Source organism: Lepisosteus platostomus, chromosome 1 (assembly GCF_059453375.1).
Source record: "Lepisosteus platostomus isolate fLepPlt1 chromosome 1, fLepPlt1.hap1, whole genome shotgun sequence".
Taxonomy (NCBI): Eukaryota; Metazoa; Chordata; class Actinopteri; order Semionotiformes; family Lepisosteidae; genus Lepisosteus; species Lepisosteus platostomus.
Genome location: NC_142611.1, coordinates 82,628,201 through 82,651,300, shown reverse-complemented (window position 1 = coordinate 82,651,300; position 23,100 = coordinate 82,628,201). Strand labels below are relative to the sequence as shown.

Below are 23,100 nucleotides of genomic sequence, written 5' to 3'. Positions count from 1 at the left end.
TTGTTAGACATTTATCTAATTTTACAAACATATATCTTACATTTTTAATTATTTAAATTCGATATGGGGGGCTCTGACACCTCAGTCTTGCTGCAGAAATATAAAGCAAACAACATTGTCACAGTCACAAATCTCTGGCCAGCCCAGAATGCAACAGAACAGGGAATCCTGGCTGCTCATTCTGTGAACAAGCAGAGTGAACCCAACATTTTAAAATTCAGATCCCTTACTTTTTTACAGTGCTGAGTAAAACCCTATAAAATTGGGAATTGGGAATTACAATTAACATCAATGTTAATTCCAATGACTGAATGGGAATGATTTCATGGCAGGATAGAAGACAGAAACAATTGCTTTTTCTAAAAAGAACAATGTTGCCTGTCTCCAGAGTACCTAGATGACCCATAAGTCTACTGGAAGAATATGTCCTTAACAAATGAGTCACAGATTTAACCTTCTTGGCTCCAATGGAAAACGTTTTGTGTGAGAAAAACGAAATACTGCCATCCAACAGAAGAAACGCATCCTGACCATCAAGCAAGGTTGTGGGAGAGTGAGGGTTTGGGGCTGCTCTGCTGCTCAAGACCTGGATAATTCACCATCATTTACAGAACCATGAATTCAGCAAATTCTGGATGAGAATTTCAGGCCATAAGTTCATCAGCAGCAGCTGAGTCAAAGTGCCATGCAGCAAGACAATAATTCAAAACATACAAGTAGATCTTCAACAAAGTGGCTGAAGAATAATAAATTTCGTTTTTTAGATTGGTCAAGCCTAGTCTACAGTACGTCTAAGTCTAGACATAAAGCAACTGAAATGTTATGGCAGGACCTGAAGAGAGCTGGTCATGTATGGAATCTCTCAAGAGTCACCAACATGAAGCGGTTCTGTAAGGAAGACTGGGACAACATTCCTAGAGACCAATATAAGAGACTGGTTAACAGTTACAGGAAACTTTTAGGTGAAGTCATTGTTGCTTAAGGAGGTGCAACCAGTTGCTGAATCTAAGCGCTCATGAAGATCTAACCACAATTTAGGTCTAAAATACATAAGAACATGGACCAACCGAAGGGTTGAAAAATGTTTCTCGGAGCTGTATGTATTGGTGAAAGGTAGACATTGCCCAGTAGCAAGATAAGAAGGAAAATCAGGCCCTGTTTTTTCTCTATATATTAATAAAAAAAATATCTTCTTATTTATAACAGAAAAAAATATACAAAGAGAAGAAGCAATAATGACAGGTTTACTCATTCCATTCTTAGTAGCTTAAACATGAAATAAAATAATCAGGACTTTACCAATTTTATTAGTGACACGGCACCAACATCATGACTGGAGGCTGTTCCACTCACCCAACACCTTCAGTGTAAAGCAGGTGTGCCTGCTGTTTTCTGTCTAGAATCAGCTGAGCTGAAGATCCTCTCATCCAGACTTCAGTTTTGATTTTGAAGTAAAACTCTGGGTTGGCAGTCTGGATCCCATTTTGAATTTCAAAGACTTGATTCCAACTGTTCTGAGTTCTTCTGTGCTTCAGGCTATAAAGACTCCTTTAGTCTTTGTGCAGCTAAACCTGTCATTACTGTCATCATAGTTTTCCCTTCTCTGGACAATTTACAGAGCTGAAATATTGAATAACTTTTGACTAGAGTTAACCACACTGCTGCAGACAAAAGTCCTACAAATGCATTATTGATGTTGTAGCATCTGCTCCTAAACTTGTTCTTGGTCACCCTTCAGTGAATAATCTGGTTTCGGTAACGGAATTGTTCAGCGTGTACACATCTGAAAAACTCCACACATATGAATTAATATGAGATTGTTATTTTTACTAGGGAATGTACTTTCTTGCGCAAAAAAAACAATATATCACTTTTTTTTGGTTTACAAGTAAATTAGTGGGTGGCATGGTGGGACAGGGGTTAGCAGCACTGACCTGAGCAGTTGTCTGTGCGGAGTTTGTGTGTTCTCCCTTAGTTTATATTGGTTTCCTCCCCCAGTCCAAAGGCATACTGGTAGGTTAATTGGCTTCTGGGAAACTGGGCCCTGGTGTGAGTGTATCTGCACTGTACCGCACTGGGGGGTTTGCCTCGTCAAGCAGGTTTGAAATGCTTTGTGGGAGCAGAGAAATATAATTTTGAACGTTGACCAGGACCATCAGGTCTTTACTGAACGAAGAATGTATTCATATTTCACACCTGAAGAAGGCTCCATAGCCGAAACGTTGTGTTACTTTTCTTCTCGTTTCAGCTGGAATAAACCTTTACTTGTTCTTTTACAGCCTACGTATGCTGATGCAGCTCCCTACTTGAGTTTATTCATATTTACTTTAACGTCACTCTGTGTAGATATAATAGCGTTTTCTAAATTGTGTACCTTGCTGTGTGCCCACCAGTCTCCGCCTCTTCACCGCACTCCTGCGCTGGACGAAGCGCTTATTGAACTTGGATAAATAATCAGTACGTCATGAATGCTCTGCCTTTCAGTAGGGCTTTGTGAATATCGCGCTCGCAGCTGGGAGCAAACGAGTCTGGTTTTCTTCCGTAAATCGGCAGCGAGAGAATACGTGTCTCACTCGTCGCCCCCTGTGCTGGTGAGGAGACCCGGCGCAGAACCGCCTGCCCCCGGTGTTGCTCCGGCGTCGCTCCCCGGGCTTGAATCCCCCGCTTCGCCGGCCTGGACGTCATTTCCAGGTGCCTGTGCGTGTGTGGGCAAGGAGAGGGGGGAGAGAGGGAATATAACGGGAGACTGGGAGAGCGGCTGGAAGGGCTTGCTTGTGAATTAATTCGCTCAAGGAAGAAGATAATACTGGCACAACTCTGACACCGTCGCCGGAATCCATCGCGACTAGTCCCACCTGAGGCCGAGGGGCAGAGCGGAGGCGAGCCGAAAACACAGGCGAGCAACTCCGTGCCAGGATGCAGTGGGAGACGCGGCGGGCCTGCTGGCGCTCCGGCGGCGGCTGCAGCCGCGGTGTGTACCGGGCGAGGGCCCCGGGCTCGCTGGGGCCCAGGCGGGCACCGCTGCTCCTCCTGTCGGCGCTGTTCGTCTTCGTGGCCGGGCTGCCTGCTCCGTGCGAGGGGAAGGAGTGCGACAAGCCCTGCCTGAACGGGCAGTGCAGCACGGCCGTGGGATACTGCCAGTGCGACCCCGGCTGGGTGGGGGACCAGTGCCAGCACTGCGGGGGCAGATTCAGGTAAGCGTGGGGAGTGGGGGTCGGCTTGCGGCAGGACGGCGTTTGTTTTTCTCGTGGGGCGATGAAGTGCAGCCGGTAGTCGCAGAGGGACTTGAGTGCGGAAGTCTGGCTCCCAGACGTGCAGCACTGCACACACTGTGCTCTGGGGGTCCACAGTGTGTGATTACATTACGATGAACACATGAGCAGGCACAGGCAGCGGGGCCGGTACCGGCCCGGTCGCGATCCGTTCGCTTGGCTTTGTGGCGGACTCCCTGGAAAAGCTGGGCTGGGTGAGCTGGCCTTCCGAGGGTCCCGACTCCGGGAGAAACATGAGCACATGAGCAAGTTGGGGAACAGCGTCACCGGTGTCCTGTCACCCGGCGACCTGTGATGCGCTCGGGCGGCACTGCGGCGTCTCAAGCCTTGCTTGTCCTCACGCTGCCGAGACGAGTACAGCGGTACTGTCGCTTTGTGTCTTCATGACTTCGCGCTGTGCACCCCGCAGGCCGGCCCAGGGACCCAGGGCAGTTCACCTCGTAACGCCCTTCCCCGCTCTGGACATCTGCCTGCAGGGTTTCAGTAGGGGAATTATATCCCAGCTAAATAAATGTCAGTTTCCAGCTGCTGATAGTGCGTTGAGGGCAGACAGATGCTCAGGAGCTGTATGGGGTCCCGGGACACAGTAGTGTTGGAGCTGCAGGATTTCATTACAGAGTGTTCAGTCTGCATCGGCATTGATCAAGCCCTCGCCGGTGTACTTGAGGGTGCTTTCCAAGGAAATCTACCTCTGGTGTCTGAAATGTGGATTTTTGCTTAATTCTTGGCAGTCGTAATACCCAGTAATTGCAGGCCCATCATTAGTCTTCAGAAGTTCAGCTCTTTGTTCTGTAGACAAACATTTCATTGTTCCTGCCTTCAGAGAGCGAAATCTCAAATGGGGCTGAAAGTCTGTCTGGTGTAGGGGCTGCTCTCCTGGGTTTCCATGGGTGACCATCTGGGCAGAGGAGGCGAAACTGTTGAAGTTGTGCCTGGTGAGATGTGGTCACCTCAGAAAGGCAGCTCTCCAAGTGGACTGGTCACTAAAGAGAGCATACCTCTCAGGACTGCCTGCCCTTCTGTTTGGTGTGGTGTTTAACAAAGAAGAATCTAGGCAAAAATGACATAGCGAAGAAATACATCTCTGGGATGGTTGACCTAAAGATCTCATCCAGCTGTTTTCCTTAAAGAAACCAGGGCCTCAGCTTCAACAACAAGGGTGAGTAGCTTGTTCCAGACTCCCACAACCCTGTGTGTAAAGAAGCGCCTCCTGTTCAGTTTTAATTGCACTTCCTTGTAGTTTCCCCTTGTCCTCTGGGCTGTTTTGCTGCTCATTCTGAAGTCGCCTGGGTTGGCTGTGTCAAGGCCTGTGAGGTTTTTGAATATTTGTATCAAGTCCCCTCATTTCTTCTCTGTTCAGGACTGAAAAGGTTCAGTTCCTTCAGTCTGTCAGCATTGGGCTTTGCCTTAAACCCCAGAAAGTATCTGGTTGCTCTCTGGACAGATTCCAGAGGAATGGTATTTTCTCTGTTACAGGGTGACCAAAATTGTCGACCATGTTCATAAGGAGGTATTATTAGTGTGTTACACAACTTTAACACATCATCCCTCAATTTAAATTCTAAGATTTATACTATGTATAAATAGCTGAATATATTGCTTGCCCAAAGTCTTGTAGATATAGCCTAGATAATAGTAGTTCAGTAGCCTAGATAATGTCAACATAAAGTCCTGTTTTTTTATAAGTAATCTCTCCAAGATCAGCATTTCCTGTTTTGTATCTAGCCTGTAGATTTGTTTACCTCCACGTGATGCTCTGCACTTTAATGTCTCCCAGTTTGCTTGAGTTTTGTGTTTTTTTTATTTTGATTTTTGATTTGGTGTTTTTGCCCTGTCATCCTCACTCTCCTGATTGTATGAAAAGACAAGATCAATACCTGCATTTTTTTGCAGCTGCTCTGACAAACTGGGTGACAGAGCACATGCTAACCTTATGTATCATTTCCGTTTCTGTTGCTGACATTCCTTTAAGTTTTTCCAGTCTGTTTCCAAAACTTATTTGAATATTAATTTCAGGAGACGGTCATAAATTCTCATCAATGGTGGTCTACACCTGTAATGGTGCTCCTTTCGCCAGTTCCTCTAGCCTGTAGGTGCCGTCCTGTGTGTTGACCCCACTGTGTGTACGGTGTGCTGGGTGTGCAAGATCCCGCAGAACCCTCTGCAGTCTGAGAGAAGAGCAGAGTCTGTTTTTCTGCCTTTAAAACTGTAGTTTAGCAGAGTAATTTTCACGGCAGTGTCTCCACTAGCCTTCTGCGGTGATGGATACTTTATTCTTTTGTCACACATAGGTTTTTGCTCTTTTCTACCTCTTTGTATGGTGATCTTTTTTTTCAGAAATGGGTTTTTTACCCTCCCTGTCTAGGGTCAAATGTACAAGCCCAGTCTAGTCCTAAATGACTAAATATAAAAGGGAGGAGCAGAGCCATGTAGCTCTTCCTAAGGTCAGAGGAGCAAGAGAACATTTTCAATTCCAATTCCAATTGAATTTCAGTTCCTGGAAGAGTGGCCCTGAGTTTGATTTCTGGGGTGCTGCCTGTGTGGAGTTTGCATGTTCTCCTTGTGTTCATGTGGTTTTCCCACTGGGTTCTCTGTTTCCTCCCGCAGTCCAGAGACATGCTGGGAAGTTAATTAGCCTCTGGGAAAATTGACCCTGGTGTGAGTTTGTGTCTGTGTGTCCGTCCGCCCAGCAGTGGGCTGCCGTCCTGTCCAGGGCATAGCCTGCCTTGCACCCTGTGCATGCTGGAACAGGCTCCTGCTCCCCTGTGACCATGTGCTGGATGGAGTTAGAAGAAATGGCTGAATTTCCATCAGAGGAAGCTGCTGGAGTCTTCGAATGTGACCCCTGGCTGGTGTAACAGTGGAATGCCAGCTGTGCTGTAAGGTGCTAGGTTGAATGAATGGGGTTTAATTAACAAATTATTTAATTGCTCTGCTGGAGGAAGAGGATCGGGCACCGGTGGGGTGGGGGGTGGGGGTGGTAGTAGTGACAGGTTGAGGGTGGGGCACGCAGTCTGAAGTGAGGACTGAGGAGGGGGTGGATGAGCCAAGCATCTGCATCCCAAGAAAAGGCTTGGAGTGACCAGCCTGTTCTCCAGGATGGCCAGGATTGTGTACGGAGTCGGCCTGTAGCCAGTGGAGGGCAGGGCCTGTCTGTTTGATCTCAACAACTGTTATCTGTTCGATCTTCTCACATTCTCGTGTGATTGTTGCAGTGAGGAAGCGGAGGAAGTTGCAACGTGAGCGTGTTTCTGGTTGTGCGGTTTTCTTTTATAAAAGCTTAGTCTGCCCAGTGTTTTTTGAACTGGAGATTTAATTTATAACAATATCAGATCGTATATAAGATTAACCTTGACCTCTTTCTATTTTTTAAATTCTATTTTATTTTTTCTACTGAAGAGGGTTCAATGTAGTTTAGCGGGTAAGTCCTTGGACTCCCTACAGGCAAGTTGTGGGTTCAGGTCCTTTCTGCAGATACTGCTGTTGTACCTTGGGTGAGGTGCTCTTCCCCAGTTGCTCCAGTCCACCCAGTTGTATAAGAGGCATCCAGCAGTGCTGGGGGTCTGGTATCCCATGTTGAGCCGCAGTGCTTCTGGGGTGGACTTTCTTTTTCACTTTAGTCTCACTCAAGGGGCTTCACTCAGATTGCTGCACTAAATGCCCTGTTGTTAATTAAGTTTATAGGTCAGCATTCAATTTTAAAAAAGTGTCCTAAACTGATTGAACTGGTTAAATGAAAAACATTGTATGAAACTTTTTACACATGTATAATTCATCTATTGACCAGGATTTGTTGGTGCGTTACGAGCTGTGTTACCGTTTTCACATCAACACATTTTTAATTTTGTTTTGCTTGCCACATTTTTCAGTGTCCAGTAAATATAATGGCATGTTTCTTTCCCCACTATGTTGTACTGGAGGGGTAAGTGGGCATTTGCCTTGACCGCGGCCGTGTGAGAGTGTTTTGTTTTTAATCTTTGGGACACACTTTCCATTTGGATATTGTGTGAGTCACCGGCAGTTGAAACTGTTGCTATGGTAACAGATGCAGAAATTGTTGTGGAACTGGAAAGACCATGGTTGGACAACTCCCTCCTCCACTCTCAAGCATTATTGCGACCGTTGCTGTAAGGAGCGAGGTGGCAGGGAGCAGAGAGCACCGCCTCCGGCACTGGGTAGCAGGGCTGTGTGGGAGCGTTGTGGGGGTTTGACGCCTGGGGAGCCACGCCTGCTGGATTTCACTCCGGCCCAGCTCTTACTCACTCCATTGAGTCCTGAAGTGCAGTAACATGCTTATTCATTTGATTGGAACCCATTCAGGTTTTTTATTTTCTTCCCGGACGTTAGAGATATTAAGTTACTAATGAAACACCATAGTTCCTGTGTGTTTGGGACTGGAAGCGGTTTGTTTTTTGGTTTCTGTAGCTGAGGGCACAGCTGTGATGAAAAGCTGCAGGTCTGTCGAGGCTCCCAGGACCAGTGCTGAGAGCCCCTGGTATCCTGTTCATCGCAGTGCTGTGACACAACTGGCCCAGCAGACACTGAAGAGATCAGCTGCCAGTTTTGAACAGGGGCTTTCGTCGCAGTTCCGGGGTTTTCTGGTGTTCAGTCCAGCTGAGCTCTCCGTTGCTTCATTAACGTGCCAGTGTCAGTCGGAACATGTTTCCCCAGACTGCTGTAATTTGAAAAGTAGAAATAATGAAAGGGCTGGGTAGAAGAAACACTTTTTGTCAGAGATACCAGGACACCCACGGTTCTCAGGAAACGGGCTTTAAGACCTCTCGTCTGGAGGGTCTGTACAGTGTAGGTGGTGGTGGAGGCTCTGGGCTGTAGTCACCCAGCTCTCTGGCCACCACCTGGATTGGTTCGGGAAGATGGGTCGCACCCCTGTGACAGAACCCCATACTTCTGGGAAATGGGGCTCTCCTGTGTCAGGGACTCACTGTCTCTGTCCCTGTCAGTGGAGCACGAAGGCGCAGTGCACCTCAGTAGCTGCTCCAGTATGGTGCTGCTTGTGGCTGAAAGGAGTATCCAGCTTTTGCTGTTATAATCTTCTTTAGAGACTCTGAAAGTAGTGGTTTTGTTTTAAAACCTTGTGGGCTTGGGCTGGGGTCTGATTGCCTTGAGAGGCATGAAAAGCAAAGCCTGATTGTTTTTGTTTCATTTTGCTTGTGCAGTGTCTGAGGAGGCAGTGCCCTTAAAGTCAGTTTGACTTGTTCTGCTTCAGTACTCGTCTCAGCATATTGTTTGCGTTCTTAATCAAGTGATGAAGTCTGGGTTCCTCTCTGGGACAAGACCCAGCGTTAACTTTGTGTCTAGTGTGACACCCGAGTCTGGTCTGCGTTTAAGCACTGCTGTTGCTTCAGTGGGTATTGTAGACGGCTTTGTGGGCTGGATTTGCACTGTTCTGACCCTGAGACCAGGCCTGGACAGGGGAGCTCAGTTCCAGCTGGCTGCAGCGGGAGGCTGTGTCTGGTAAACCCAGTCTCCCTGAGGTCCCACTGCAAGACCCATCCTGTGATTTTCATCATGCTCAGAAATGAACCCTGTTCAGTTCTTATTTAGGGAATTGAAACGATGAGCTTCTTATTCCGTTATTGAAAGTGACTGGTGTGTTTTTTTTCCCCTACAATATTCATAAATGGCAACCCTGCTTTTGCGAGTCTGGTTTTATACCTGTCAGAACGTCTTCAGCCCTCTAAAAATAGTTTTTACACTGCTGCTGAACCCTGCCTGAACTTGCAGCTCCTCTGAGGAAATGTTTCTGTGTAATTACTCTCCAGACTGAGGTCTCAGTTGTAATGCCGGAGTGGGCTGACTGGCGGGTTTCAGTCCTGTTCCGTTAACTTGAATAACAAGCTTCAGTTGTTGTTTTCCAGTCTCAGGAGCTGACACGGGCTGTCGGCTTCCTTTTGTGATCATTTAGACTTGCTCCCTGCCCTACAAGTCCCTCCTTCCGCTTGCTGAAACGGCCTGCATCGACATCGCTGTCTCCCGCCTGTGTGTGATGGGGGAGTTTGCGTGGGCGTCGGCACGATGGGAAGGTGACGCTCCGATCTGTCTAAGCTGTGAGCCTGGAGAGCGCCCGTATCCCGTGGGTGTCCTGATTACCTGTCGTGTCTGTTTCTGCTGAGTACACTGACCTCCTCATAAGGTTCCAATCCTGCCGTTACCTCAGGGCACCTTTCTGTGGAGTGCAGGGGCGGACCTCTGCGCCTGTAGCCGCTTCTTGACTTTTATTCCTGTGCAAAATGGCTGTGAAAAATGTGGAAATGTACCATTTTCTGAATGTGCATTTCTTAAGTGGTCATTTTATCTACATGTTGATATTTTGCAATAAGTGAAATTATAACATGGATTTTCTGGTTGTTTTAGAAGAGTATGAAAATCTGTCTGTGATTAAATGTGATTCATAATGCTTTTATAGTGAGTGTTTCAGCTGGAGCCCTTGCCAATGTGCAGATAGAGGTCAAGTACTAGGTAGTATTCAAATAGTGGCATCTCAGTATATAGTATTTAAGTAATGTATCCTTTGCATGTGCCCGTCACCTTGCCTGGTTTTATGTTTCTTGACTTGCTTTTTGCGATATAATTGCACAAGGTAACTGGGCATATGCCTCTTAATTTATTGACTGAGGAGCTAAAAATTTATTTTTTAGTAAATGAGAGTCTTGCTCATCGAGGTGAGGAGTCCAGACAGCTGTAGTGTTTCCAGTGTGTCAGCAGCTGGACTCCTTCTTCAGAGTTCCTCTTTCTGTGAGTGAGCAGCGCAGTGTAGCGGGCCTGCCTCTGGGCCAGGGCTGTGTGTGTTCTAACCTCAGGTGGGGCACTGCCTCTGTACCTTGCTCAAGGGTACTGTTCTTTGATTGCTGAAGGAAAAAACCCTACTGTATCAATGGGTCTCCAAGTCACTGTCAGCTGATGTCAAACGCTCGGATAACTGCCTCATAAAATAGCGGCGTGAATGGAGACTGACTAGAGTTTTTGTGGGAGCTCCAGTCAGTTATTACAACACAGCCTTCTACTATCCTTTAGACCACTTCACAGGTAGGAAGAAGCAGCTGTACAGGCAGGAGAGTATAAACTAACAAAGGAATAGCAGTTTTGTTTGCCGAAATGACCACTTCTTCACAGCTGTCTTTAGTCAGGCTGCTGCTGCTCTCTGGGATGCATGCCCTGCACATGAGGCCCGTCTGACTGGGCTGGTCTTCAAGCCAACATTGATTGACACGCGCTCTCATGCCTCTTCTGTCTGAACAGAGCATCCCCTTCCCACTGCTGCCCTTGATGATCTCACACATGAACACGGTCTTCTTTGCCTTTTTATTTTTAACTACCTTTGTTCAGCCTAAACCACAGTTATAGATGAAAGCCCAGTCCCCTTTAACAGCTCAGCCAGCTGTGCCATATATTTAACACTATTCCTGCTTTTATTAAAAAAAGAGCACCCTGTTGTATTGCAGTATGTTGGCTGCTTATTTTGTTTGGCTATTGCTCACTTATGCGATGATTAAGAGATGGTTTATCTAATGTAAAGCTTGTTGAAAAAGGGTTAGTGGTTAATGAGCCAGTACAGGTAATGCAAGATGCTTGGCTCAGCACTGAACAACACCAGCAGTGAAGCGCAGCTATGAAGTCGACTGTCCCCCATGAGCATCCTTATCGAAAGACCTCATGAACTCCTGTGTACTGGATCGTATGCCCTGTGCCCATCAATGCTGTGCTTGTTCAAAAACTGTCAGGTTAATCAAATCTTAGTTACTGCCATACAGTTCACTCTTCCTGTTTATTTTTAATAGTCCTCATAATGTTACATGTAACCTTTAGTCTAACTACGTGGCTTGGTTATGACATGCTTTCTTCTAGATTGATACTATATTAGCAGTGTTTTAGTCCACGGGTACTGGTAACTGGTGGACGTTTTAATTAAAGGTCTCAAGATAACATCCTCTCTAAATGTTAATTTTAATTTAAATGTTTTTAATGCAAGATTACCATTGGGCTATGGAGATGTGTTGTGTATAGTGCCTGTGATATTTGTTTCTTCTGTACTGATATTGTTTACTATAACTTGTATTTGAGTAGCCTCAGGCTTGGTTTTTCAGGCTTGGTTTTCTCCTTGATATGAATGGCCTGAATAAAATATTTAATGCTTCAGCCGTGCCCTATTCATCTTCTACATGTTTTCATTTCAAAGAACCTATCTTCATCTTTTACTGTTGCAGTAGTGAAGAACTCTGTTCCTGATGTTGAGTGTTGACAGTAGTGCTGTGTCTGATCATGTTTAATGTGTATCAGATGGCATATTCCAGCTGGGGTTACTTCTTCTCTGGAAAGTAGAAGGAAAGAGTAAAACCGGGCAGATTCAGACAGGTTTGCTTTGTGCTGGGAGAAGTTTCGCCTCTTTCCCAGAAGGGAAATGAAATGTCTTTTTATTTTTTAGGTTTGTCAGCGTGATCTTGAGCTGTTTTTGGGATTTTTCGTGATTGAGATCTGTTGACTAGGTGATTGGTGGGTGCAGGCATCAGAAATTCTGTGCTTTTTACCATCTGTTCTGTGCATTTTTAATGCCAAGGTTTACCCAGCTGTGTTGTGAAGCTTTATTGTGTCCCTGAATCAGGTGTGCTGTATGTTTTTGTCATGCGCAGATTCTTTAAAGCAGGTGCTGGTGTTGCAGTATTTGTGCCGCAGTCCTCCCTTTGCGTTCTGTGCAGTTTTCAAGTGTCCTCTGAGAGACCCTTTCCTCCTCTTCCATTTCTTTTAACAAGTAAGATATTTGAGGTTTTGAGCTGTAATCAAATTTTCTATAGTGTTTGTTTAATTATTTTGGTGGCTCACAATATGAAATTACTTTATTAATTCTAACCAGGTAATTTTATCACCTTTCATGGTTGGAAAGAAGCACTCTTTAGCTGCAGCAGTTTTTTTGCTTTATCAGCTCTCTTTACTTAAAATGTAGTTATTGGGTTGTCTTTGTGTGCTGCCAATCTAAATCTGTTCTGAAACGAAGACTGGTTTACAGTGTGGTGCACGGGCTGAGCTCAGTGAGGGTTTCCTGAAGCTTTCGCCCAAACACTTGCAGGGGCTCTCAGCACTTTCAAGTCATTTTGCAGTCGTACTTAATGAGGGTGTTGGGAAAACAGCATGAGTCAGTGTGCAGATGGAGTCTTTTCCAAGGCAGGATTCCACAGCCATACCACAGCGACAAGATGTGCCAATCCAGCCCTGGTGATTGCGGTGCTGTGCTCATCGTTTTCATTCGGAGGATTGCAGAAGAGTCAGGTCCTGCTCCTGAAGTGTTATCTTGTGTCCCAGGGCCACAGACCTTCACACAACCCCCACCAAGGGATGCTACAGCAAAGCCTCCTGAGATCTGTCTGCAGCAAAATTGCTGAGTGTTCATGTTCTGTGACTCGGTCTGTGTGACTGTGTGACAGAATCAATTGGAGCAGATGCTCCTGAACATCTGGAGGGGTGTTGGAAACAGTCCAGTGGTCCTTCGATGGGAATCGGTTCCCTCTGTATCGTATGTGGGGGTTCATTCCATAAATCCCACTACAGATCTGTTCCCGTCTCCAGCTTCACTTCGCCTTCCTTTCCTTGCACTTAATCATTTCTTCAGATCCATTCAGTTCAGCTCATCTGTATTTTTAGTTCTCTAGTTTTTCATTCCAGGTGAATACTTTTCATTCTGAAATTTGCATGAATTGAAGTAAAATGCTATGTTCTTGCCATTTTTAACAGCAGCGATTTGCAATTGTTACAGCACTATGTGGGCACCTATTTGTAGTCTTCGTTAGGCTGTAGTCTGTATTGCTTCAAAAAAGAATTGTACAGACAGGTATCAAAATCATTATTACTTATTAATCAGGCCAGCAAAGGACCTCTCTACACTGTCTATTAACCACACAATGGTGAGGTAGCTGCCAGTGGGCTTTCAGCATTTGGGTCCACAGGTGGTTGTGGACACTGGAAGTGTGCTGAGGAAGTAGCATGTCTGAGGGGATTCATGGTAAAACAGCACAGCCTTCCACAACAGCAGACCGGGGCCTGCGATCGACATGGTGGAGTTCTGTTGCTTCTCACGTCTTTGAGTCTGATCAGACCACTTAAGAAAATCCCTAAAGATGTCGGTGTGCTTTCTTTGCATGTTGATAGAAAAAACATCGAATAGCAAAATAACCTTCGTTGTATTGAAGAGTAGCACTTAATCATCACTTTGGAATAAAATAACCTTATAGTCGGGATGCAAAGTGTATAGTGTCACAGTCGGGCAAAATGCAAATGCTAATACTAAATCATAGATACCTAGGGTGTTATGCTTGCAACATTTGCAAACAATGGAATCCGATAAGGGCTTCCCATGTTTCATCAGGAGTGGATGCCCAACCATCCACTTCATTCATTTCCTGGGCTGCAGAGGAGCCAGAGCCTATCGTTCTGGGGAGTGCCAGTGTGCCAGCAGGGCAAACACTCGCACTGCTAACCACTGCGTCGCCTGATGGGCAACCAACCAATGATGTGTTATGAAACTAAGGAGTTTTACTGAATTCAATTATTACAAATCTTTTTTTTTATCTGCTTCGTTAAACTTTCTGATTAAGCCTAAGCACTGGAATGATCAATGAAGAAGAAATGTAGACAGGCAGTGTATCGATTCTCATAGTATAAGCTCTGAGCTGCCTGGTGAGGTCAGAACCCATCCTTGTCGAATTCAGGGTTGTTTACGTGCAGTGCAGAGATCAGAGACTAAGCTCTTCTTGGGCCCTGTGGCACAGGATGTGAAGACAATGCTCAGGGGCAGCTTAAGCAGGAAAGGCTCTACTGGCTGCTGGTTAATCGCTGTGTCCAATGTGTTGCGGGTTCTAGCCGGCTGTGACTGGGATTAGTTATCATAAAGATTAACTCTTGTAAAGAGGTTGGTGTGGTGGCTCTGTGGTTAAGGATCTGCGCCTGTGGCTGGAAGGTTGCCGGTTCAAATCCCACAGCCGGCAGAGGAATCCTACTCTGTTGAGCCCCTGAGCAAGGCCCTTAACCCCAACTGCTCCAGGGGCGCTGTACAATGGCTGACCCTGCGCTCTGACCCCAGGCTCTTTCCCTGTCTGTGTGTCTCATGGAGAGTAAGCTGGGGTATGCGAAAAGATAATTCCTAATGCAAGAAATTGTAAAGGGTTAATAAAGTAATGTTATTGTTGTTATTATTATTAAAGATGATGGCAAGGAATCAGTAAAGTGATGCGGCTACTTGTATCTCGGATTCCTCCTCCAGCTGAAACAAGCTATGGTCAGTGCGTCCATTTTAATGCCTCCTTTAGATATAAGTGTGTAGGTTTTTTGTCGCCAATGGTTATTATAGTCTTGTGCACAAATGTGTTGCACAGTGCAACCGAAAAAGAATTGCCGATTCTGTTCGCTGTGAAGACAAGCTCGCTGAAACAGTCAAGTGCAGGTTTTGCATGCAATGCAAACTATAAATATAAAATGGGAAACGCTGAGCTTGAAGAGGCTGCTTATGGAAAAACTGCTGTTTGTTGACACGTCATCTTAGGGCATGTGGGGAAGCAACAAAAAGGTACATGTTCGTATATATAGCTAAAATTTAAATTGAGGGATGTTATGTTAAAATTGTATAATGCACTAATAAGGCCTCATCTAGAATATGGTATACATTTTTGGTCACCATGTTATCAAAAAAGATATTGCTGCTCTGAATCAGCGCAGAGCAGAGCAGCCAAATGCTTTCTGGGGCTTGCGGAAGTGCATTCCAGCCATGGTGCAGTGGGATCTGAATGGCACCACTCCCCTCCCACCCGATCCGTGCTGGAGCGCGAAGGTAATGTACATAGCACAAAAGGGATTCAGTGGTGCTAGAAAGTTTGTGAACCCTTTAGAATTTTCTGAATTTCTGCATAAATGTGACCTAAAATGTGACCAGATCTTCATCTAAGTCATAAAGATAAAGAAAACCCATTAAAACAAATAACGCACAAAAGCATATACTTTTTCATTCATTTATTGGTCAGAATTATCCAACATTAAGTGTCTTTGTCTGAAAAAGTATGTGAACCTGTGCTTTCAGTAACTGTTGTTGGAGCAGCAATGACTTCAACCAAATGTAACTGTTGATCAGTCCCGCACGTCGGCTTGGAGGAATTTTGACTTAGATGAAGATCTGATCACTTTTTAGGTCACATTTATGCATAAATTCAGAAAATTGTAAAGGGTTCACAAACTTTCTAGCACCAACGTATGTCTGAAACCTGCAGTCCAGGGTGGGTCACAAAAAAATAAGCAGTAACAAGTGGCATACCTCGCCGATCTTCTGAAAAGAAATGGTGCAGTTAGGGTCAGTTTTAAAATCAACACCTAGCAGAAACTCGTGTTTAAATGGTTAATCTGCGTGTCAAATTACTGAGAGTAAGTGGAGTAATTAATCTTGATGGAGGGAATTCGCATAGATCTCGCTTTTAAAGGAATAGTTTATAGCAGCTGTGTTTTCCTGTTGTTGTGAGCTGTTCATTGTATTGTATCCTGTCGTAGTCATTGTGAGTTTTTGTTTGTTTAGACTGGCAGTTGCGTGATAGCAGCCTGCTTGAGAAAAAATAGCTCTCGGTGGCCTGTAGGTAAAACCACATGGAAAGGAAGCAGATTAGCATGTACAGTACAAGTCTGTTTATAAGTGTAAAATCCAAACAAAGTCTTACCACGGTGGTTTCCTGGAACCCTTTCTTTAGCATGTCAAAAGCTGAGAGAGCCATTTATAAAGGGGGATTGGTAGCTAGTGAAAAGCAGGGGACAGTAACTGTTGTGCAACAATACTGCAAGTGTTACACTGCAACCTCCTTTATAAGCCAGCCATCACTCTGCCAAAGAAAAAGCCTATAAATTATGTAAATTGAGTGTTTTCTTTTTGTTGTTAAATGTCTGTAAATTGTTGTTTGGTTTGTTGCTAAAATACCAATATGGTATGTGGAATTGAAAGCACTGAGGGCACAGTAATGGTCAGCACGATTCGCAGTGTTACAGAAACTGTAGTCTCACATTGGAATAAGTGCAGCTCATTCTTTGCCAGACGGATTTTTCTTAATTAAGTCATCTGCCCAGTTTTGACATTTATCTCCAGTGTGCTTGGATTTCCATGCAGGAATGTTTCTGCTTGGATTTATACACAGACTGCACCGTTATGGTGAGTTTCTGTGAGGCGCAGTAGTGACGTGGCCGACTGTGCGCTCCCTGTTAGGCGCAGTAGGGACAGTAGTGAGGCGCACACTAGCGATACAGTAGAGACGTGCCCGAGGGGCAGTAGTGATGTGCCAGTGTCCTGAGTGTGTGGGCCCTGTGAGGAGCAGTAGAGACGTGCCAGTGTCCACGAGTGCGCGCGCCCTGTGAGGCGCAGTAGAGACGCGCCCGAGTGCGCGCGCCCTGTGAGGCGCAGTAGAGACGCGCCCGAGTGCGCGCGCCCTGTGAGGCGCAGTAGAGACGCGCCAGTGTGCCCGGGTACGCGCCCTATGAGGTGCAGTAGTGATGAGTGTACGCTCGCTGTGAGGGGCAGTAGCGACGTGCCATTGATTCATCGTGGAAATGCCATCGTTGACAAACGTATCTGACATGGGCACAAAGTGATACAACCATATGTTGTATTCAAAGCAAAGAAAAATGATGATGCTTGTTGGCATGCAGAGCCTCCTGGAAATTTTCTGAAGTCAATCTGGAATGTTTTGAGATTCTGTCTGCGCTGAAAACTGTTACAGCTGTTCCTGGCTCTGCAATGCTTGAGAAGATAAGAAGATACATTCCAGAACGAATATCATTGCCTTTGTGCTACAAAAATGTGCTGGAATACACTCTGTCCATTAGTCCACTTGTCTGGATATTTTTTTATTCTCTGGCAGTGCTCTTCACTAGGAGAGTAAGAAGTACATGAGAAATTTTGTGGGTCGGACAAGTCCAGGACCAGTGGGTCTGATCTGGGTCGTGTTGGGACGATGGCTCAGCTGAGGAGCTCAGGAAGGGTCTGTTACAGTAGAACCACTCAACCTGGATTTGAAATGATGTAACTATGCTGTTACATTGCTTGATATTCAGCTACTTAAGCCTTTGATGTTTTCAAAACTCTGGTAATGGACACTAGGGAATGGGGACTCTTATGATACTGTGCTGAAGTGCATATACATGTGCAATATGCGTATAAAGTACATATTCTCATCCTGTGGCCTGGGCCCAGCAGAGGAAGCTCTTTAGCAGGTGTTTTGTTGTGCATATCGTGTACATGTGATTCATCATTACTCTCTCATTACTAACTAAACTCTATGGCGAACAGCTTGCAACAGATTGTAATCTAATTGATCCCACATCTAATTCATAGCACTTGTGAAATTAAAAAAAATCAGAATAGTTGGTCCTCTTTTGTTTCAGCTGTTATGGTGTTTGAGTAGATTATAAATAAGGAAGAAACTTAGTCGAGCTGGGATTGGCTGTTATGCGTGGCTTGTGGTTGAATGAGATGAGGGACTGCTGCAGTTCTGGGAGACCCCGAGCTGTGTGCGATTGGGCCTGGTCAGGGGCTGGTTTTTGGCAGCAGAAGGCAAGGCAAACCGGTGTGATGTGCAGTCGATGCACAACGTGCCCGAGAGCTGCCTCTCTACCGCAGAGTGCTAGTGCAGTGGTGTTGAGGAGCTGCTTGTGGTGCAGAAGCAGTGGTGTTTGTTGTTTCTCTACACGCTCTGATGTCTTGGCGGGTTTCTCCCAAGGTTGGAGGGCTGTAACGAATTGGCTTGTGCAGACCTCGCTCGTGATGGGGACAGGATTGGTTTTATGGGGGTACCACAGATTACCCCCCATTGATGAGCGCAACAGCAAGCTCTCACATCTTCAGTAGAGGGGTCGAGGGGTTGAGAGATCAGAAGGGCTCGTTTTGTCTCCCTGTAGCCGAAAGACCAGATAGAAACGTGGAGACAAAGCAGCAGGCAGAAGTGAGAAGAATGTGTCTGTGTCTTGGGTGATTTTTGAGAGTTTAACCTCAAGTTAAACTTTTTTCCCCCCATTTAATGAGCTCCTATAGCTGATTCATGATTCTTTGTGGACTGCCGTTGCTGTTAAAATCATTCTGTGTGCTTGACAGGATATGGCAAAGGAGGAAATATGCAGCTGTGAAATAAGAAGTAGTCACAGCTGTCCTGGGAAATGATGAGCTTCCCAGAAGGTGTTTGTTCACAGAAAGAAATATCTGCTGGTCATGATGACACCCTCCCACTGAAACGGGGGTATTAATAGTGGGAAGTGGGAGGGTTTGCTTCAGGTTGGACAGTCTGATCTCTCACCAGACAGGAGGACAGGGGAATATGAGTTAGTAAGCCCAGCTGTGTGAGGACTAGTGACGGGAGTGACAGACTGCTCCCAGAATCTGTTGCACCATGCACACGTGTTAACTTGCCCTGCCCTGCAGGACTAGGTTCAGTCTGGCTCTTTGTAAGAGTGAGCAGCAGGACTCCTTGTTATTTGTGAGTAATTTAAACCGGTCTTGGATGAAGAGAGAAGAAAATGGAGATTAACCAATAAGAAGTTTTCTTTCCTCTATTAAGACTGTTCTTCCCCTCTGCTCCTTTAAATAGGTCTTTCTTTATCACCTTGGCACTGTGGTTCTGCCAGAAATGTCTAACACTATTTTCCCTAGTTGCACTGCTAATTCCTGGCTTTATAAAAATGCTCTGCACAAACCAGGGTGAAGGAACTCGAAGGGTTTTGGCTGGACCAAGATGCTCAGCCAGACTCCTGAAGCTCATTCACTGGGAACATACAATATCTGTAGCTATGCTTATTTTGCATGTATCCTCTTAGTACAAGTCTCTAGCAAAGACTAAAGGACACTCAGAGCCAGCAGTGAAGCAGACTTTAAGGACACAAGTTACTATAAAGGATGAGTGCCTGTACTGTAATTGGAATCGCTGTTTTACACAAAGGGTGGTAGATGTCTGTAACAAGCTACACAGCCATATTGTTCAACCAGACCGGAATCTTTCAGAAACAGCTAGACGAGATGCTTAGTTTGAGCAGCTACCAGCAGACAAATGCCCAAGGGCTGATGGCCTCTTTTCTCCTTCCTTGTGTTGAAAGCTTTTATGCCGTGAAGAGAGGCTTCAGAGGCATGATTGCTGTCCCAATCCCAAACGATAAAAAGTTTGTGATTAAAGTTGAATTGGCTCACTTTTCTCTTCTGCCAAGTTCTTTGTGTAGCAAAATTGATTTCATTTCCGACCAGTTATTTCAGTGGATGAGTCTTCATATGATTGAGAGTGGTTTAAGTTATGATGCTGTAATAGAGTTTTTTCAGCCATCTGTCATAGTCTGGAGTGATGTACTGTACTCTGAGAGCACTAAATGATAGATTGCTTCTCTCCTGTAGTGTGGTCTGCTGCACTTCAAGTGAGCCAGATGATGGATATTCTGTCTGTGTGCATTCTTCAGGTCTCCATGCCAGTGCTGCTCTGTGGCATGGCCCTTGTCTTCATCACAGTTCGTGAACTTTCAGTTTCCTGTGTTGTGCAGTGTGTACTCGTGTCTTCATCAAAACCAAAGATAATCTCTTTTTGAGAGAGGTTCTGTTTTCTTCAAATACAGAAGTTCAGCTAAGTCAGTCGCTATGAGGCTAAAAATATAGTCTTGTTCAGTTTCCGTGTATTTAGCATGATTCAAAGTTGTGGGGCTACCAGAAAAGTTCAGCTGGGGAAGGTGCTTGCCCGAGTGCCGGCTGAGCGTGGGTTCGAGCCTGTAGCTTGTCACTGTCTGGCTGTGTCTGGGATTCAAGGGGCTCGGAGGACTCCGCCCGCCTGACGGGCTCGGAGCTGTGAGCGAGATGTGAACGACACGCAACTGGCTGTTCCAAACATTGTTCTGAATTGGTGAAGAAGTCTATCCACTTGTTGTTTTAAAGTCATGGCACACTTCTGAATAGAATTTAATGTGTTTAGTTCCTTATTTTTATCATTTGGGGAGATAATTGCAGCATTGAAGTCCCTGCAAGTAAAGATCTTATTCCTATGCTTTTTCGTACATGTCCCTCTAGTAGAATTTGCATTTAGAAGTTTTCATCCCAAAGGATTACAAACTCACTTTTTCAAAGAATTTATTTCATCACAAAAAAAATCAGAATAAACTCAGAAACATCAAATGATTATATGCCTAATAATTACAATATATATGCACACAATGAGAGAGAAGAATAAAAAAAAAAACATATTTTGCTCTGGTCCATTAAATCATTTATTGTTTTAAAAACATGTTCTAAATATGACATTTCTGGTGATTTTTGTTTTTTTTCCCTATCAAGAAAATTCCCTGATAATTGCTGATAGTGAAGCAGAGTTCTGACCTGCAATCCTTCAGTCCCTGTTTTCTACAGATCTGCTTCCTCTGCCCAGCTCTGATCTCTCAGGTAGCGGTTTCTTTAGTGCCGGACAGTTGGGCTCCCCGCCCTCGACAGGCACTTCATTGCCTCTGAACACCCGCGTGTGTCCTGTCTGCTATTCTCTGTGGTCCAGGGCTGTCAAAGTGTGTTGTATGTTGGGGTCTCCACTGCACAGCAAAGCTGGGGTACGAGTGTGAATCAGCTTCACGTGGTCTGCCAGCTACCAAGTTTTATGATCTCTTTAATTTTTAATAGTGTAAAACACATGGCAAACTATTGTGGCGGCTGCTATAGCAAATATATTTATGGATTGATTTGTGTTTGGAAGGAACAAAGTAACACTGCAAGATCTCTTGCTTATGGATCTCGGATAGTCCCCAGGAAAACCACTCTAGCTGGGCAGAAGCTCATATTACGTTATCTTGTCTAAGGAGCTTGGAGTCCACTCTGCGAACTATTACAAGCTTAGCAAGGCAACAAGGACCGAAGGGACCAAAGCATAAGAAGAACTAAAAACACAAGGCTTTATTGGATCAAAAAATCAAATGAGCCAATATTTCCCTAAATGCGCTAGTTGCTTAGATTTTTCTTGTACTGTTCTACAGAACTCGTACATGTTTGCAACAGGCAAATACTGACCTTAAAGGCAATGTGGTCCCTTTTAGAGCCAGGCTTCCTGAAGAGTTCCTGGAGAGTTCCTCTCTGGAAGGAGCCCATAGCTGAAGACGGATGTTGGCCGTCGGCCTCCCTGGAGATGGGGTCTGTAATTGAGGCGGCAGCTCCAGAGGCAGGCGATCAATAGTCACAGACCAGTAACTCCTGCACGCCGGCCATGCCTTGTCGTCTTTGGTGTTAGAATTGAAGATCTTGATCTCCTCGTGTTTTTCCCTGCAGTGCTTCTTAAATGAGGGTGTACCGAGAGGCCTCATGGGTGTTCAGTAAGTCCCTTGCTAGTAAGGTGTTGTGGGAACAGCGGTAATTTGGATGTAAACTCAAGCAACTGAAGAAAGAGATGAATTGTCTTTTGTTGTTATTGCTACCTGTTCCTGGCAGCTCCGAACGCCAGTTATTTGCCTACAGTCAAGAGTAAAACATGCAGGAGCAAGAAGCAACTCTCATTCTCATACCAGAGGGTTGTGGGAGGCCGATACTAGCTACCCAGACATGTTGTTGTTGCTTTTAAGATGCAGCAGGAAGAGGCCTTTGGGTCAATTAACAACTAACTGCCACACGGACATTCATGTGCTCTCAGACATTCCCTCCTTACCTTGCAGCACAATCACTGTGGGCAGGGCTTCCCTGGTAAGATCCTGAACTCTGTCAAGCCATTCCCATGTTCCAAAAAAGAGACCCAGCCATAAAAGATAAGTGAAACTTATTTAGCACGCAAGTGTCAAAAGTGCAAATACAAATGACACAACTCATTTCCGGTAAGAGGCCTGGACACCCTTGTTGTGCAAATGAGAGTCCGTTTTGCAAATTCTCTTGAGCGCAGATTCATGTCTAAGCTGCTTCTCCTGTGTTTAAGTTGCGTTAAAATTTCAGCTGCTGGCGTAGAAGAACCCATTGAAAGGGGTCACATCTTTCTGAGTCATGTCAAGCACATAGACTGCTCGTTTTTATGGTAGCAGATCAACTGACGGTGTAGATGGAAAAGGATCACAGTGCTGACAGATTGTTTAGAAAACGTGTAATGGGCTGCAAGGAGAGTAAGGGAACAATCTGTGGGCTGTCTTCACGGGAAACTCTTCCTCTCTGTACAGGAAAGACGGGCTGCTGCTACAAGCGTCTAGGTGTTGAGAGGCCGTTCTGATTGACCGACCACAGAGAAATCTTTGTTGGGGATTTTGTGGAACAGCGTGGAGTAGTGCTTAAGACTGTGGCCCAGAAAGTTGTGGGATCAAATCCCAGCTGTTATGTTGCTGTTTTAACCTCCCTCAGAATTGCTATGGGATACACCCTGCTGTATAGGTGGGTCTCCAGGTTGTCATGATGATTAGAACTAGTTCTCCACCTAAAGACTTGAAAAGAAAAGTTCAAGCGTGTGTGTAGTTCATGTGTTTCAGTCAGATTAAATTCCAGTACCTACTGATTGTCCTTATTTGTACAATATTTGAGCAAGGTTTCTGTCACCAAAATACCACAGTGGAAAAGGCAGAGTTGAACTTTGCCAGTAGAAGTTTATGGTAACTAGAGCTTACAGCGGTCTGGAAGGATACAGGTCTACAGTATGTAGTTGGTCTTTCTCTTTTAATAACAGAATGGATCAACAGATGCAGTTTTGTTGTAACATTAACTTCCAGGTCTGTCTGCGACAGCTAATGTTTGCTAAGTACGAAGTAGCTGCGACAGACGGAAAATTAAAATGTAACAGATAATGATGCTCATTAAAACAAAGTGCTGGGCTAATGAAATATTCTTGCA

At 45.2% G+C, this 23,100-nt stretch overlaps 1 protein-coding gene across 1 annotated transcript in view; it reads left to right on the top strand.

Annotated features, from left to right (window-relative positions):
- The first annotated feature begins 2,442 nt into the window (after positions 1-2,442).
- The window catches only part of atrn (attractin), a 148,801-nt gene continuing 128,143 nt past the window's right edge, over positions 2,443-23,100 (top strand). The window contains exon 1 of the mRNA XM_088639309.1: positions 2,443-3,194. Coding sequence (XP_088495435.1) covers positions 2,917-3,194 — 278 coding nt within the window. The 5' untranslated portion in view covers positions 2,443-2,916. The remainder of the gene's footprint in view (positions 3,195-23,100) is intronic.